This window comes from Camelus ferus, chromosome 34 (assembly GCF_009834535.1).
Source record: "Camelus ferus isolate YT-003-E chromosome 34, BCGSAC_Cfer_1.0, whole genome shotgun sequence".
NCBI classification, from domain to species: domain Eukaryota; kingdom Metazoa; phylum Chordata; class Mammalia; order Artiodactyla; family Camelidae; genus Camelus; species Camelus ferus.
Genome location: NC_045729.1, coordinates 13,653,854 through 13,668,984, shown reverse-complemented (window position 1 = coordinate 13,668,984; position 15,131 = coordinate 13,653,854). Strand labels below are relative to the sequence as shown.

The 15,131-nt window shown below is 41.9% G+C and overlaps 1 protein-coding gene across 8 annotated transcripts in view; it reads right to left on the bottom strand.

The window, feature by feature from the left end:
- The window catches only part of GPR19 (G protein-coupled receptor 19), a 67,234-nt gene extending 64,716 nt beyond the window's left edge, over window positions 1-2,518 (bottom strand). For 2 of the 8 annotated variants that reach the window (XR_004317106.1, XM_032472974.1), the window contains exons 1-2: window positions 1,777-2,518; window positions 1,214-1,416 (exon numbers count right to left, since the gene is read on the bottom strand). Coding sequence is in view for 1 of the 8 variants with exons in the window: in XM_032472971.1 (XP_032328862.1) it covers window positions 1,364-1,416; window positions 1,777-1,782 (59 nt within the window). In the remaining 7 variants the exon portion in view is untranslated. The remainder of the gene's footprint in view (window positions 1-1,213; window positions 1,417-1,776) is intronic. The other 6 variants (XM_032472972.1, XM_032472971.1, XM_014565531.2 and 3 more) reach the window with 5 other exon arrangements.
- Between the last annotated feature and the right edge of the window lie 12,613 nt (window positions 2,519-15,131).

Sequence of the window (15,131 nt, the reverse complement as noted above, 5' to 3'; positions counted from 1 at the left end):
TCTCAAATCAGGAGAGGCCTCTATCATAGTGGCCTCTCTCCTGAATATAGTTCACTGTGCCCTACTCATCTGCCCATCTCAAGTTCTAACCCTTATTCCTTTAGAAAATTTCAAATATATAGCTATCCAGAGAGGTGGTCTTAAATCACAAGGTCTAATTTCTTTTCTCCTTCTTAAAGCAATGGTTCTCAACCTTACTAGCAAAATGAAGATCTTTAAAAAAAAAAAAACACTGAAGTCCGAGTTCCACTCCCAGAGATTCTGACTGAATTGCTCTGGGGTGAAGCCTGGGCATTAGGACTTGTTAGAGCTGAGTCCAATGTGCAGGCAAGGTAAAGAACTTGTCTTAAGGCTCTCTAAATTCAGGCAAATCTATACTATATTGAGCATCCACATTTTGGTGGGGAGATGGCATGTGTAAATGTGGTGGGAGGCTCAAGGAAGAAACTCTCATTTGTTGATCATATATTAGGAAACTCTCATTTGTTGATCATATATTACGCATCAAGTTCTGTAATAGTAACTCACGCAGTCTTTTCAACAGACCCGCATTTCATCTTTACAGTCATCCTATGAGGTAGGCACTGTTATCCTTATTTCCAATATAGGGAAACTGAGGCCCAAGAGAGGTCACACAGAGTGACTGGCATATCCAAGAGTGAAACCCCAGGTCTGAGTCTCAAGTCTACACCCTTTCTGTGACACCACACTGAGAGGTCGTGCCTCTTACAGCTGGATGATCCCACTCCCTAAAATGAAACACCCATGCTTCCACACAGAAATCCTATTCTATCACATCTGTGGATTTTTCCTGGAACATTTTTCCAAGAACTCCACACGTAGAGCCCAGGTACTAGGCTATACTTCAGGCTGACAAAATGAAGTGCTCCTGGGAAAACTTCTTGATAGGGGACGATCATGTTGGGGACTTTATCAAAGTTACTTCCATTCTATTTATTGATACCTGGATCCTTCTCCATCCCTGTGGCTTTCTATATTCAGCTTTTCCTACAAATAAAGCTACATTGCTTTCCTGTAAGCCATTCCTTTGCTGGCCTACTGTAAGTATGTATTTTATCCTTCCTCTGCCATGTACTCCAGACAGTACACAAAGAATCGAAATATAATGGCTAAGCTCCATAAGATTGCTGCTGATATCAAGATGGATTCTCATATTTAGTGAACTGGGAGGCTAGAGACTAGAAGTACGTACTTTTGTAATGCACCAGTGGTACGTCTAAGTGACTTGGTGGCTCAGTTCCACCATTTCACTCTATGAAATCCACATTTCATTCTGGCTGAGGTATGGTGGTAGGGACAAGGGGACTCACTGGGCGAGAGCACTTCAGGTGTTGGGTGGTACCTTTCAGATGCTGCAGGACAAAATCCAATGCTTGCACAGGTGTCCCCCACATCCTGAGAAAGAAAGAGGTCAAATTAGTCAGTTCTCTCAAGAGAGTTTCCAAATTCCTGACTTCTGTTAACTTAACTGTTTTCCCTAATCCCAACCCCAGTCCTTGCTCAGGACTATGGCTTTTAGATCCCTCCGTGTTCCACTCACTTAGGGACTTCCCAATTTTCACCTTCCGTTCGATGGACTAAAGGTGTGGCATTTCTGCCTTTCTGTTTACAGACTTGCACAAGTTCACGCTATTCGGAGGAAAACTTTCTCTACTGCCAACAGTTCTGTTTTTCTCGTTTCCCCTCTCCGCTGTGCTGGAGAGTTACTGCCTTCATTTACCTCTCAAATTTCCCCGCTTCTGCCCACTGCATTACCTTCATTCTCACTCACAACCTCTCTGGGTCTCCAGTAAAAAACAAAAACAAAACAAAAAACCTTTTTTTCCCCTTGGCCCCTCAGATTTATTCCTTCATGTCGCTCCCAGGGTTATCTTTGCAAACACAGACAGCGCATCACTCTTGCTTTGAAACCGTGACTGGCTCTTCCACGCTCGTTCCTTCACTCCTAGGTTCGCGGAAACCTCTCCTCACAGAGTTCACCGCCGAAACACGGTAACGGGGAAGGAGGGACGACCATACAACCATGTGGAGTTGTGACTGAAAAATCTCGAAGAATGGAGTGTTGAGTATTTGAATCCATCGTTCAACATGAATTATGATATCCTCCGACCTTTCTCGAGGGTTAAGTTTGGGTGACTAATCCCCGGCCAAAGCTTTCGAAATATTTTCGCGCTAAAATAGAGCCAAGCGCATGCGCACACGCACATTGGAGGGTTCCGCTTTTCGCGCAGGCAGATCTCGCGATGTTTGGGGAAACGCAGGGCGTAGAAATTTTTTTATGTGCGTGGCTTTGGGGCTTTCTTTCCCCCATCCCCCAGGCCCGATGGATTAGTAGGGTAGTCAAATTAAAAAAAAAATCAAGACTCCGAGGTGAGAACAGATGAGGCTAGGAGGAGTAGGCAACACGCCGGCGGCAGTTCTCTGGGGCCGAAGAATTCTACGGACTTCTCAGCGAGGCACCGAAGGCTTCACAGTTCTTCAGAAACAAAAGCCAGAAGTACGTAAAAATAGGAAAGGCCAACCAGTTTATCACCTTAGGACGCAGTGTGGGGTTTTTGTTTGGTTGGTTTTTTCACTTTTCTCCGTATGAAAAATCCCATTGGCTGCCCGCAAACCGCTTTACCCTCCTGCTGCCACTGCGCCTGCGCGGGGTTTGTTTACTACTTCGGCGGCCCCTGGGTCCTGATTTCTGAGCCCGGCGTTTACAGTCCTGGTGTGTAGATCGTCGTGAAAGTCACGTTTTTCAGCCGGGAGCACGGGTTGGAGGTTAATAACAGGACAGTTTAAGTGTAAGTCTGAAACCAGTGAAAATATAAGTGGTAATGAAAAACTCGAACACTCAGAAATCGTTGCCTTGTCAGAAGATCTTTATAATGAAAGTAATGAAGGTGATAGCACCACTCTAACCATAACTAAGAAGTGGTTAACAACGGGAAACCCAAAAGCGGAGGTCGTACTTAGGTCCCTATTTAAAATATGGACTCTGTTATGGAAGAGATGCAAATCACCCCAACCCTAAGCCTACCTTGCTTAAATTTCGAGCAATACTTGCATGGTTAAGAATGACTCTTGAAGCAGAGTCAAAAAAGCAGCTATGCAAATTTCGAAACTAAAAGCAGAGATGACTGTAGAAGCAATAGCCAGAAAAAGCACAAACCAACAGGCAAATTTTTAAAAATGGTTTTAAGTTCCCTTCAAAATCAGTTTCAGATGGCTTGGAAGGCTGTGATACTTAAAAAATGAGAAGATCTGGTAAAACTGTGTTGCAAATAGGACTGGATCCGTTTGAAAACAAAAAAGGCAGGCAAGCTGATTTTTTAAAAAGTGTATTTATGGAAGATTTCTAATGATGCATTTTAATGTGCTCAAAAACATCTTTAAATGACTGATAGATTCGGCTAAACCTGGATCTTTATCTTAGAGTTGGATAATAGCACAGATGTTAACAATTTGGTGAATTTGTTGGACTCTGCTTTTAAATTAATTTGAAAACTTTAATTTGTAACTGAAGAAAATTTATACAAAAAAGTGAGATTTTTAGGTAGCATGAGATTAAGTAGAGGAAAAGTATGGCCATACATGCAGATGGAACCAAAATTTGAAGGCCTGGACACTTCCAGCATGGTTCACAGAGAGGCTTCACCTTAAAAAAAATTAGCCTCTGGATTTTTCTTACTATGTTCAATATGACAGTAAAATTTAGTAAATCTAGCAATTTGGATGCTTACTGTTTAAGGCAACAATTTGTACCAAAGTCAGAAGGGACTTTAAAATCTTGCTCCATTTTCTAGAGGTACACTCATTTGGTTGAGGTAAGGTGATAGCCAGCTAGATAAGCCAAGATTAAATTGACATTTTCTTCGTGAAGGAAAAGAAACGTAAGTAAGCTGAATTGATTCTTTGTTCACCTATTAAAGTGATTAAGACGGACTCATAAACACTGCTTACTTTGTCAAGGCAATCAACAACTGTAAAACAAACTGCATACTTTTTATTGCACATGATGAGGTGGGTCTAATGAAAATTAAGAATAGGAATTGGATGAAAAGTCGGTACAGAACTAGGAATCCTTTGAGCCTACTAGTTCATTTACATGTGACAAAAATGTTAGTGTAAGACTGTTAAGTGGTCAAGTAAAACTTCTTTGTTCGCTGGGGGGAAAAGTCCTTTAGTGAGTAAAAGAAACTCACTAGTGGATTGGCTACCAAATTCAGTCTGTCATACAACTCAGGAAATACACTTCCAAAATTTTCACAATCAGTATCTTCAAAAGTTATCCAAACCAGTTACTTTTTTAAAATTTTAATTGGAGGTGCTGAGGTTTGAACCCAGAACCTTGAACACGCTGACCATGCACTCTACCACTGGGCTATACCTTCCCCACCCTATACTGGTTCTTTAACAGGATTCTGGGCATCCTCTCCTGTAATTACCCAGACATTGTAAAGCAGGCAAAAAACTGCCATCTGTGTCCACATATTTATGTGAATCTGAGTCTTGAATTATTGTGACCCCAAGACAAGTAAGAAATTGCTGAACAACAAATATGACATGCATTCCCAATTACCCAAAATGGATTGAATCAACACAATATAATCTTAACTGAGTAATAGAACTTTTTTCATGATAGATCATTCAAAAAGTATTAAACATACATTATAGCCAAATTGCATGAATCCTTAATGATTAAACAAGAGACTTCAAGAAATTGTGCTGCTTTTTCTAGCTCTGTGCTCTTTTCAGTGTTGGGAGTAGTTCCAGCACTCTTGTCACACCTGAAGAATGTTCCCGTCAGGTGGAAGGGAATCATTAGCAAGGAGGTGGGGACAAATGGGAGAAAAAAGGGTGAACTTTGGTTGTTAATATTAAGCAGTGCCCTTTAAGGACACTGCTGCTGAAGCACTCTTCCTTCTGTTAGGGAACTTGGCTCTGGCTTCCCTGCCACCCCTGTATTTGCCTGCCCTCTTTATTGTATTTACCTGTCTGTAAGGAAAAATGCCTTTATGTTCTGTCCTCAACGTGTTAAGAGTCTTATGTCATAGACACAAGATGGCTGCCATAGCACCAAACATCATGTTCTTATATGAAATGTTCCAAGCAGAAAGGAAGGGATATAGGGAGAAAAAAAAAAGCGAGAAGGAAAAATGCTTTCTATTTGTGGTCTCCCTTCTTATCAGGATGGAAAAATTTCCCCATATGACTTAACAGACTTCCCTTTACATCTCATTGCTCAGAACTATATCATAATGACCACCACCAGCCGGGAGGAAGGCTAGGAAAGTATGTACAGAAAAAGCAAGTATGTTTTTGAAACGGTGCACTAAAAATAACAGGAGTTATGGGAAATACAAGCTTAGGAGTGGACCACTCAAATCCTATACAGTTATGTTACTTGAGGACCATAAAAGTTACTAAGCTAATAGAAAAATTACTAACACAATTAAATCTACACCAGCATTTGTACTCAGTATCGTAGTCATCTTTTAGAGCTATGCTGTCCAGTATGGTAGCCACCAGCCGTTGTGTGGCTGTTGAGCATTTAAATGTACCAATCCAAACTGAGATGTAAATATAAAATATGCACCAGATTTCAAAGACTTACTATGAAAAAAGACTGTAAAATATCTCAGTAGTTTTTATATTGATTATATGTTGAAATGTTTCACCTGTTTCTTTTTACTTTTTAAAAATGTGACTACTAGAAACTTAAAATTGCATGTGTTTCTCATATTAGACAGCCCTGCTTCAGAACCTTTAATCCTGGGACGTGCTTTCTCCTTGGACATTTGGGTTCTTGAGGGCATTTGCTTCCAGTTGAAAGCAGTTTCATCAAAATTAAAAATCTGATACAGGATTTAGCCTTCTTGATCAGTCAGTCCTCCCCACCCTGACCCTGACACGCACGCACGCACGCGCGCGCGCGCACACACACACACACACACACACACACACACACACGAGAAAATGGTTTCACACCTTCATTTACACTGTGTAGCTTTACCACATAACAATGTTGTAAAAATCTTAAAGGTCCTTGAAGCCACCAAACAAGCCTCTCTTTGCACTAAAGAAAGGCATTCCTGAAGAATTTCCTGCTTTTCTCTTAGTCTTTATATTGCTAAGGTTTTCTATTTAATTGTAGGAAGGCTTGCCCCTGATCGCTTCAAAATGTATTCTGGGAAAAATAATGAACCAATGTGATTTCTGACTTACGTTGACATTTTTTCCCCATTTGTCAATTACATATGAACTAATAATGACTATATCTGGAGTATAGAGCTTTTATTGTGGGAGATAGGACGCCAGGAGGCAAAAGAGAGAGAGAGTTCTAATCCTACATTTTTAAAGGGTTGGTACGTGATTATGAGCTATCTCGGACAGTGTCAGGGAAAATAACGGGAATAAGATGACTCTTCTAATTACCAAGCTAACTTTTAGTAAATTGTCCCATTTGATTAACTCAATTACCGGCCTCTCCCAGTTTAAATCCATTGAATTCTCAGGACCTATTTCAGAAGCAACCTCTGAAACCATCCCAGATCGCACTTCTAGAATACTCATAGCACTTTCCTTGTTCCATCTTTTTAAAGCACATATATTTGGCCATGTGTTAATATTATTGTCTTTTTGTTTAACTTTTATATATAGAATAAAGCTCCTGCCTTTGAAGATGGTAATTGCATCCTACTCACTTTTCAAAATTTCTCTAGTGATTGGCCTTACGGTTCATACAAAGGAGACACACTTAAGTATCTGTCAAATTTAATTGTGCTCTAACTATCCTAAAATGATTTATTTAATAGATCTACTATGTAATGGAATAAATGTAAAGTATGAGTTGATTTTTAACTTACACCTCTAGTGCTTAAAAAAAGTACAGCAGAGCCCTCTGCACAGAATAGTATTAGAAAATCAAACTAAACATGTTAGAGTATGTACTGGTGGATTTTTTTTTCAATTTTTATTTTAAGTGATTAGGACTAAATCCTCAGTAAATATAGACCTGTGATAAATCTAGATCCACATAGTGATAACTCATGTTTTAAGACTGGTTTTCTAGATTTCCCTCCTCCTTTTTCTCAGTGCCTTTTCCCTTTCCTCCTTTATTTTAAACTCCTTATGTTTTCTTTAATTCTCTGTCTCTGATAATTGCTCAAATCAAGAAATCTGTAAAGAATGTCTAACTTTTAAGGCTAAAACATCATAACCACATTTAAAGTCCAGAGAGAACAGCATAAGTAATGGTCATGATGGACTTGGTAATTATTAATCCTGTCCATCTAATCACACCATTCTTCATCCCGATGATCAGGGCACTCAAGAATGATGACTTAATTCTGTTCTTGTCTTTTCACTTGGGTATACAGTATACGGACATAAATCTCATGTTGACTGATGAACTGGACTTGGCCAAAAGAGCTGTTTTAGAACGACTTACAAGCAAAAAGGGGTCTTCCATTTAGACAATCAGTGTACAGTTTCCTTGAATTTTCTGTAATTTGTTTCAATTCTTGTATGATGCTCCTCTTCCTTTCCCACTGAGGTGGGAGCCCCTCAAATACAGAGACCTTGTCTTATTTGTCTCTGTTGCTTATTTGTCTCTGTAACTCCAGCACCCACATAATGCCTGATACATTGCAGGTAACCAATAGATACATAATGAATGAATGAAGTACAGTTTTGATCAAACAATCAAATGTTCCATATGAGCTGGCTTGGCATTAAATGTTGCTTATTTTGGTTAAGGAGAGTATCTGTGGTGATGGTTGGGTAAGGTCTTCTGGTTGTAAGGAACAGTCTCATTTATTACCTTGAGTAACGTGAATGTATGTGCACGTGTGTTCACATGTGTGACAGGAATCAGCCACACTGCCAAGTCCTTAGAACATGGAATGCCAAACTATGGGGCCTTGAAAGAATCACATGTAAACAGGAATCAAAAGTTCCTTTGGAATATTGGGAGTTGTAGACCCCTTTGCTGTGGAAGCACGTGGCTTCTCATTCCAGCACATCATGACTCTGCAGGCCCCTGCAGGTCTTCTCTCTGCATCTGTCTGTGATCTTTTCACTCTGACCTTCTGGTTCGTACTGTACTTCCCAGTTCTGATTCTCCAGTGAGAGTTTAAGATTGGATTGGCTAATAACCATCTTCCTTTTGGGCAGAGCTGTCCACACCAGGCCCCATCATAAACCACAGCTCGCGGTCAGGAGCCCATGTCATGGCCTGGGGGTGGGGCACTTGCTCTTGGAAGGGGCTGTAGACTTAATGGGTTCCTTGACTGCTGAATCTAGGACCTAATGGAATCTAATGGAGGAATCTTTGAACTTCATTGCAACTGTGTGTACTTGCCAATAATACCAATTGTGTGCAACTACTCTGCATTTATTTTGTTTAGAGGATGGAACTTGGCCTCATTGGAGGATATAGAAAAGATTAAAGACTATAGATTTATATCTGAAGTCGAGGTGAATATGTCATGGGGGCAGTGTATGTGTTTGGGGGAACGGGAAAGTGTCTTCCTGAAGAGCTAGGTTTAGTGGAAAAGAATCAGGTTTGGGTTGTTATCTTTGCACCTAATTGTGTATGACCAAGACAAGTCACCTTTTAACTTTACTTCTACTTCCTCACTTGTTAAGGGTTATAATACTTACCTTGACTGCACAATTATTAAAACACTCTGCTATGATAAAATACATAAATATTAAATTCAGATTATTATGTGGGTAATGTATGAAAATGATCCGAAAATGTTTAATAGGTAGAATCTGCAGATTGAGAGTTTGGTTAAATTTGGTGGGGATTAAAACAATTGTGTATGCATTCAGAAAAGTAGATTGTAAGTATGGTTGTGGTTTGGAATATTTGCAGGATTAGGGCTGACAGTTCTGGCCTCATGCTGCCCTCCTGTGCTGTTCAAACAGCGCAGCAGGTTAGTAACATTCCTGCTTCATGAATGCTCTGTGGGGGAATTCTGTCTTATTACTTACCCTCTTCTGTCCTGCGGCCACACAGGGCCTCACTCTTCTGGATGTTTCTGTTTCTTTAGTAAAAGAAGAGATGGAAAACTACTCTGAAACATTCTAGATCAGAAAAACCTAATCCCAAGCTAAGGAAAAAGGCAACAAATTGCAAATTGCATTAGACACTGGAGTTATAACTGGTACACTGATACAGGAAGATCTTAAGCAGATTATTGAGGTACGGAGAAGAAAACTATTATGACAGCATCAGGAAAGGCTTTTTGTTGAGAATAAATAGAAATGCAACTCAATGTCCTTTTATTATGCTAAGAATTTACAATAAAGCATTACACTATTTGGTAAATAAGAGAGTCTATTATTGTGGGAAGAGAAGATGCTGTTCTGCAATGATTTTCTAAGCAGAACATTAGCCAGGTGAAAAGGAGACTCACAAACAAAGCTCATTCTGTGGTTAATTGTCTCAGCACAGTCTCCAAAATTGTTTCCTTTCAGAGAGGTTTAAGGTAATTTGTCAACATGACAATTCTTAGGAAAGTTAAGGAAAGATATTGAAAGAACCATGCAATGAAACAAGTAGAGAAGGTGGTCAGTGAGAGGCATCTTTTTAAGCGCGTACTTCTGCACCTGTCCGTGCCCTGACTGCACCCCAGGCCTGCTTCTAGACTGGCTCCCCGATATTACAACCTAGCCAGCCTCCACTTAGACTAGGTATGCATGTGTGTATTTTGTTCATGTGGATATACAGCATGCATATATGTGACTTTCTCTCTTTTTAGTCCACTCCAGTCAGGCTTTCCTATCCTCCACTCCACCAAAACTACTCTTACCAAGATCACCAGTGACCTTTACATCAAATCCAGTGGTCAGTTTTCAGCCCTCATCTTACTGGATTTAGCAGCAGCATTTGAACCATTTGCTCTCTCTCTCTCCTCCTTGAAACACTTCCTTTTACTTGGTGTCTGGATCACCTCTCTCTTGGCTATCCTCCACTCCATCAGTAGCTTCCTTATAGTCTCCTTTGTCTAGACCCTTCCCATCTTCTTGCTTTCCAAAAGTCATAATACTCTAAGGCTTACTGCTCAGGCCCCTTCTCTTCTCTGTCTAAACTCACTCACGTGTGGTCTTATCTAGTCCTATGGCTTTAATATCATCTAAATGCTGAAAATTTCCAAATTTGTATCTCCAGCAAAACTCTCTCCTCTGATTTCCAGACTCATACATACAACTGCTTAATCAATGTCTTCACTTGAGTGTCCATGGATATCTCAAACTTCACACATTCAAAGCAAAATTTGTTCCTCCCTCAGTCAACCCCATTTCAGTAAATGGCCAAACGTTCTTCAGATGCTGAGGCCAAAAAGCCTTGATCATTACAGACTCTTCTCTGCCATACACACACTCCATTTCCAGTCCTATGGCAAATCCTATTGGCCATATCTCTAAAAACACATCTATCAATAACTCTGCTCTTTTTCTGTGTACATTGCTACCACCCTGGTCTGAGCTAGGATGACCTCTTTTTGGATTCCTGCAATGGTCTGCTAGTGGGTCTCCCTAGTTCTGTCTTGCTTGTGTGAAGTACTTCCCACTCAGCAAAGTGATCAAAGTTAGCCAAAGTCAGATCAGAACTTTCTGCTCAAAGATGGCTTACCTCAGTTGGAATAAAATCGAAAGTCTTTATCATGGCTTACAAAGCACACGTGACCTGGGCCCCTGCTTTCTCTCTGATTTCGTCTCCTCCTCCCCACCCTACACACTAGTTCTGGCTCATCCCTGGCACATCCCTACCTCAGGGCTCTTGGATTTGCTATTTCCTCTGCCTGGAACCCAGGAAATTCCGCAGTCCATGCTCTCATTTCATTCAGGTCTCCATTCAGATTTCACTTTATCAAAGAATCCTTCTCTGTTAACACAGCATCTGCCTTCTCTCCTCTCTGCCCCCTCAACTACACTGGTTTATTTTTTTTAAGCACCTATCACAACACGACGTACTTTGCTTATTTATTTGTATATTGTCTGTCTTCCACACTTGAGTGTAAGCACTATGCCATGAAAGCAGAACTTTGGCTATCTTTGTTTTCTGCTGTGTCCCCAGAGGTTCTGGCATCTGGTAAGGGCTCATTACAAAGTTAATGAATGAAGGAATGAACAAATATTCATGTGAACAGTTATTCAGAGAGTGGTTGGGAGCAGAAAATGAGCACTTTACAGTTTGAGGGTTTTTTTTTTTTTTTTGGTATTAGTTTGCATAAACTGAAGACTGAGATCATAATTGAGGGAGGTTTTCTCCTTCGTGTTTTCTCAATGTAAACAATGGAATGTAGTTGAAAATGGTGACTTGGTGGTGAATGTGTTTTTTGTTCCAAATTCCATATTCTAGTCACAGAAGTTGTCCACTTGTTTCAGTCATGGAAATGAAGGTCGTGAATCCAGATTTTGCCCTTTATTTCCCATCCTTAGGAAGCCAGTAATACTGCATTTGCTTACTACATTTTACTTGAAATTGAATTTTTTTTCTCTATTTAAAAATGCCTGATGCATTTTTTCTTTAAAGTCTGACCCAACCAGATCAGCTTCAAACCCTTTTTGAGTTCAGTTTCTTTCAGAGATGCTATTTTTCTGTCCAGGAATTTGAATCTTGTTTTCCCCAGAAACTTCTCTTTATGAACAGTGCCTTGTAGGTAAATTAAGCCAGTGAAACCTTGAGGGTATAATTTACAAACCTATCTAGTCATCACACCTTCTACAAGAGTGGAATCTGGACTCAGCATCAGATGAGCAGGCACACTAGTCCCAGTGCCTTGTCTACTCTCTTTTGTGGCCCTGGAACACTCGGCCTTCTCTATTTCAGGGCTTCATCTGCAAGAGAGGATAATAGCATTTGTCTCGCAACTGTGGTCTTAGGAGGGTCAAATGTGATGACACCAGAGAAGCTGCTTTCAAACATGTAAAGTATTGAGTTAGTCAAGAGTATCTTGGGTTCTACTCATAGAAACAGGTAACAAAATAGCTTGGAGCAAAATGGGGCAATTGTTTTACAAACACAGGGCTGTCCCATAGAACTGAAGTCCAAGGGGGTGGACCTCCTGAGCTGCAGGATCCAGAAACTGGGGAGTTTGGGGATGCTAAGCATTATCTGTCTTTCTACAGCCTGTGATCTCTCTTCCCTGCCCCTCTTTGCATGTCCTTTTCTTTCTCCTGACACTGCAGACAATCTTTATCTTCATCTCCATCATACATGGGCCAAAGATAGCTTTCTTAAAACTGCTTTTTCAATTCTAAATCTACATTGCCTTATTAATCTCTAACTTACAATTTACTAACTGAAGTTTCTGAGATCTGGTTCCAAATTTTCAGGAGAGAGAATTTGGCCAAGTTCAGGTCAAACAGATACCTCATCTCCCCTCCTCTGATGGTCACCTTCAGGAAGGGAACAGGAACAATGTCATAAACTGCTGTCCCTCAGCAGAAGAGCTAAGGGAGCAGGCTCTGGGAAGGGAGTGCAGGACAGTGAAGAAACAATGTTACACAGCTCGAGTGTGATGAAAAATACTGAGAATATCCTCCATGCAACCTTATTCCTGTATCTTTGAAGTCTTTAACCTACTCAGGATCTGACCTGGCCATGTGATTATTGGCACATTTGTAAATATGGACGGGTCTCAGAGAACCCCACCAACCATGGCCTCCCTTCACGTTATGTGTCAGATTCATGTCTCCAATATTGTCTCCACTGCCTCTTATTCTTTCTTTTCTTGGGGATCCAATTAATTTCAGTGCACATACTTAACTACATCAAACCAAATTCTTCATCTTCCCTGTTCCCAAGTTTTCCCCTCTTTATAAAATATTATGACAGATGGACCCAAAATATAATGGTTCAACAAAATGGAAATTTATTTTTTCTCTCAAGTCAAATCAGGGACTCAGGTTAATGGTGGCTCTATCATCTTCAGCACGTGGTTTCCAAGGTCGAAGTTCTAGTCACCTTTGCAGCCCATGATAGGGGGGAAGTAGATGGGAGTGGGTCATATGATAGGGTTTATGCACTAGGCCTGGAAGACACATCATTTTTGCTTACATTCTGTTGGAAAATACCTATCATAAGGCCACATCTAACCTCAGAGGAGGCTGGGGAATTTAGCAAAGCAGGCAGCTGTATGCCCAGTTATAACTCTGATGCTGAGGAAGAAGGTGAGGATGGAATCTGGTAGACAGCTAGCAGTCTCTGTTACATCCTCCCTCTGTGTTACCTCCCTTAGTTAATGGCATTATTCTCTCAAATACCCATGCATGAGTCCATAAAATTATCCTCCATTTCTCCATCTTTATCCACTCCCCTTATCTGTTCTAACTACCGAAGCAATCCCACATTCATTCCTTGCTTTCCATTCCCTCCTCCACACTACATCTTAAGGCCACTGTATCTCTTGCTTGAGCTACTGCAGTCAGCCTCCAGAATTACCTCCCTGTGTCAGCCTCTCTGGGCTCATCACACCCATTCTCTACACTGCTGTCAGATGCCACTTCCAAACACAAAGATGGGATTGTCCCAGACAGCTTGGGGGCCCTTGACAGTTACCTCCACCCCCCGTTGAGGCTGTACACACCACATACAGAGCACCTGCAGCTTTGCCTTTTAAGCTCAGCAGCTCCCAGCAGACTGCCTCCTGTTCTCTGTTCCAAACCCTCTTATCCTGGTCTTCTACCCTCTTGCCTCAAGCCTGTGCTCTGTGCAACAACCGGCTCCCTTTGGATTAATACCATGATGGGACTGTCTGCCCAGCTTTCATTTAGCTCTGTCCCTGCCCACTATGTCTCAGGGCCCAGGCTTGCTGTTGGTCGGGAGACAAGTTTGGACAGTGACCATGTTCTTATCTTCACCAAAAGCTCCTTTGCTTACTGAATAAAACAAAGATTTTTTTTCTTCACATGCCATCCATGGCCTGCCACTGTCTAATACCCCCCAGCCAATTACCCGCCCCTGCCTGTACACCCAAATAATCTTGACATCTTTCTCATTCTTCAAGGTCCGGCTCATGCCACCTCCTCGAAGGCATCCTCTTTCTCCCTCCTCTGTACTCCGTCTTTGTACCACGTCCTTCCATGTATTGCTGTCTGTCTCCGCAGTTTTTGTGCACACGGTGGGCTCCCCATCTAGGATGTCTGCTCCCTAGAGGCGAGGATTGTGACTTAGTCACCCTCTCACTCCCCACACTGCTGAGAATATGGCCTTGGGGAACACCTTCCACGTGGTGAGATCACATCATTCCACTGCTTAAAACCTCCTCAGACTCCAGTGGCTTCCCGGTCACCCAGTCAGTGGTAAACACCCTGCACTGAGCTCCACGGTCTTGTAGGAGCTGCTGTTCCCGCTGCTAGTCTCCCCTCGCTCCTCACTGTTCCTTGAACACATCAGACAAGACCTCTCTTCAGCATTTGAGTTTGCTCATCCTTCTATAGGGACAGCCTCCCCAGATAGCTGCCTGGTGGTTCTCCCACGTACTCAGGGCGCCGCTCCAGGGCCACTTTCTCAGTGAGGTCCTTCAGGACCACTCTGTTCACACGGGGACCTCGCAGCACTCTTTTTCCTCTCCTCTGCCTGTGGTTTCTCCAGACCATGCGTCACCTCCTGACACAGTACGTATGTCACTTACGGAGGGCTGTGCTCATTGTCTGGCTCTTCTCCCCCTGACAGGCAGTGTGAGCTCCATCCGAGTTTAAATCTGTTTATTTACTTCTGTATCCCCAGAGCCTCACATATCAAAGGCACTCAATAAATATTTGTTAGATTGAACGCAAAGTGTCAGAAACAGACGACCGCGAAATTTCCAAGCTCTAAAAATATGTCCGTTTAGGAGAATAGAGAAATCAACTGAAGGCTGCCTCACTACGAACGTCCTCGAGGAAGGATTAAAATTGTGTGCCTGTGGTGGGAGGGGCTACAAGGCAAGGAAACGTGCGCCTTCGCAGAAACGCTGGGGGCTGCCAGACTTCCCCCTGCGAGGACCGCACCTGGGAGACGACCTTGCCCTGCCGCCCGCTGGGACACTTGTCAACCACACAGGTGTTTTCTTTTAAGTTACTTTGGTCTTTGCCTCTCTCCTCAGCTGGTGAAGGACACAAAG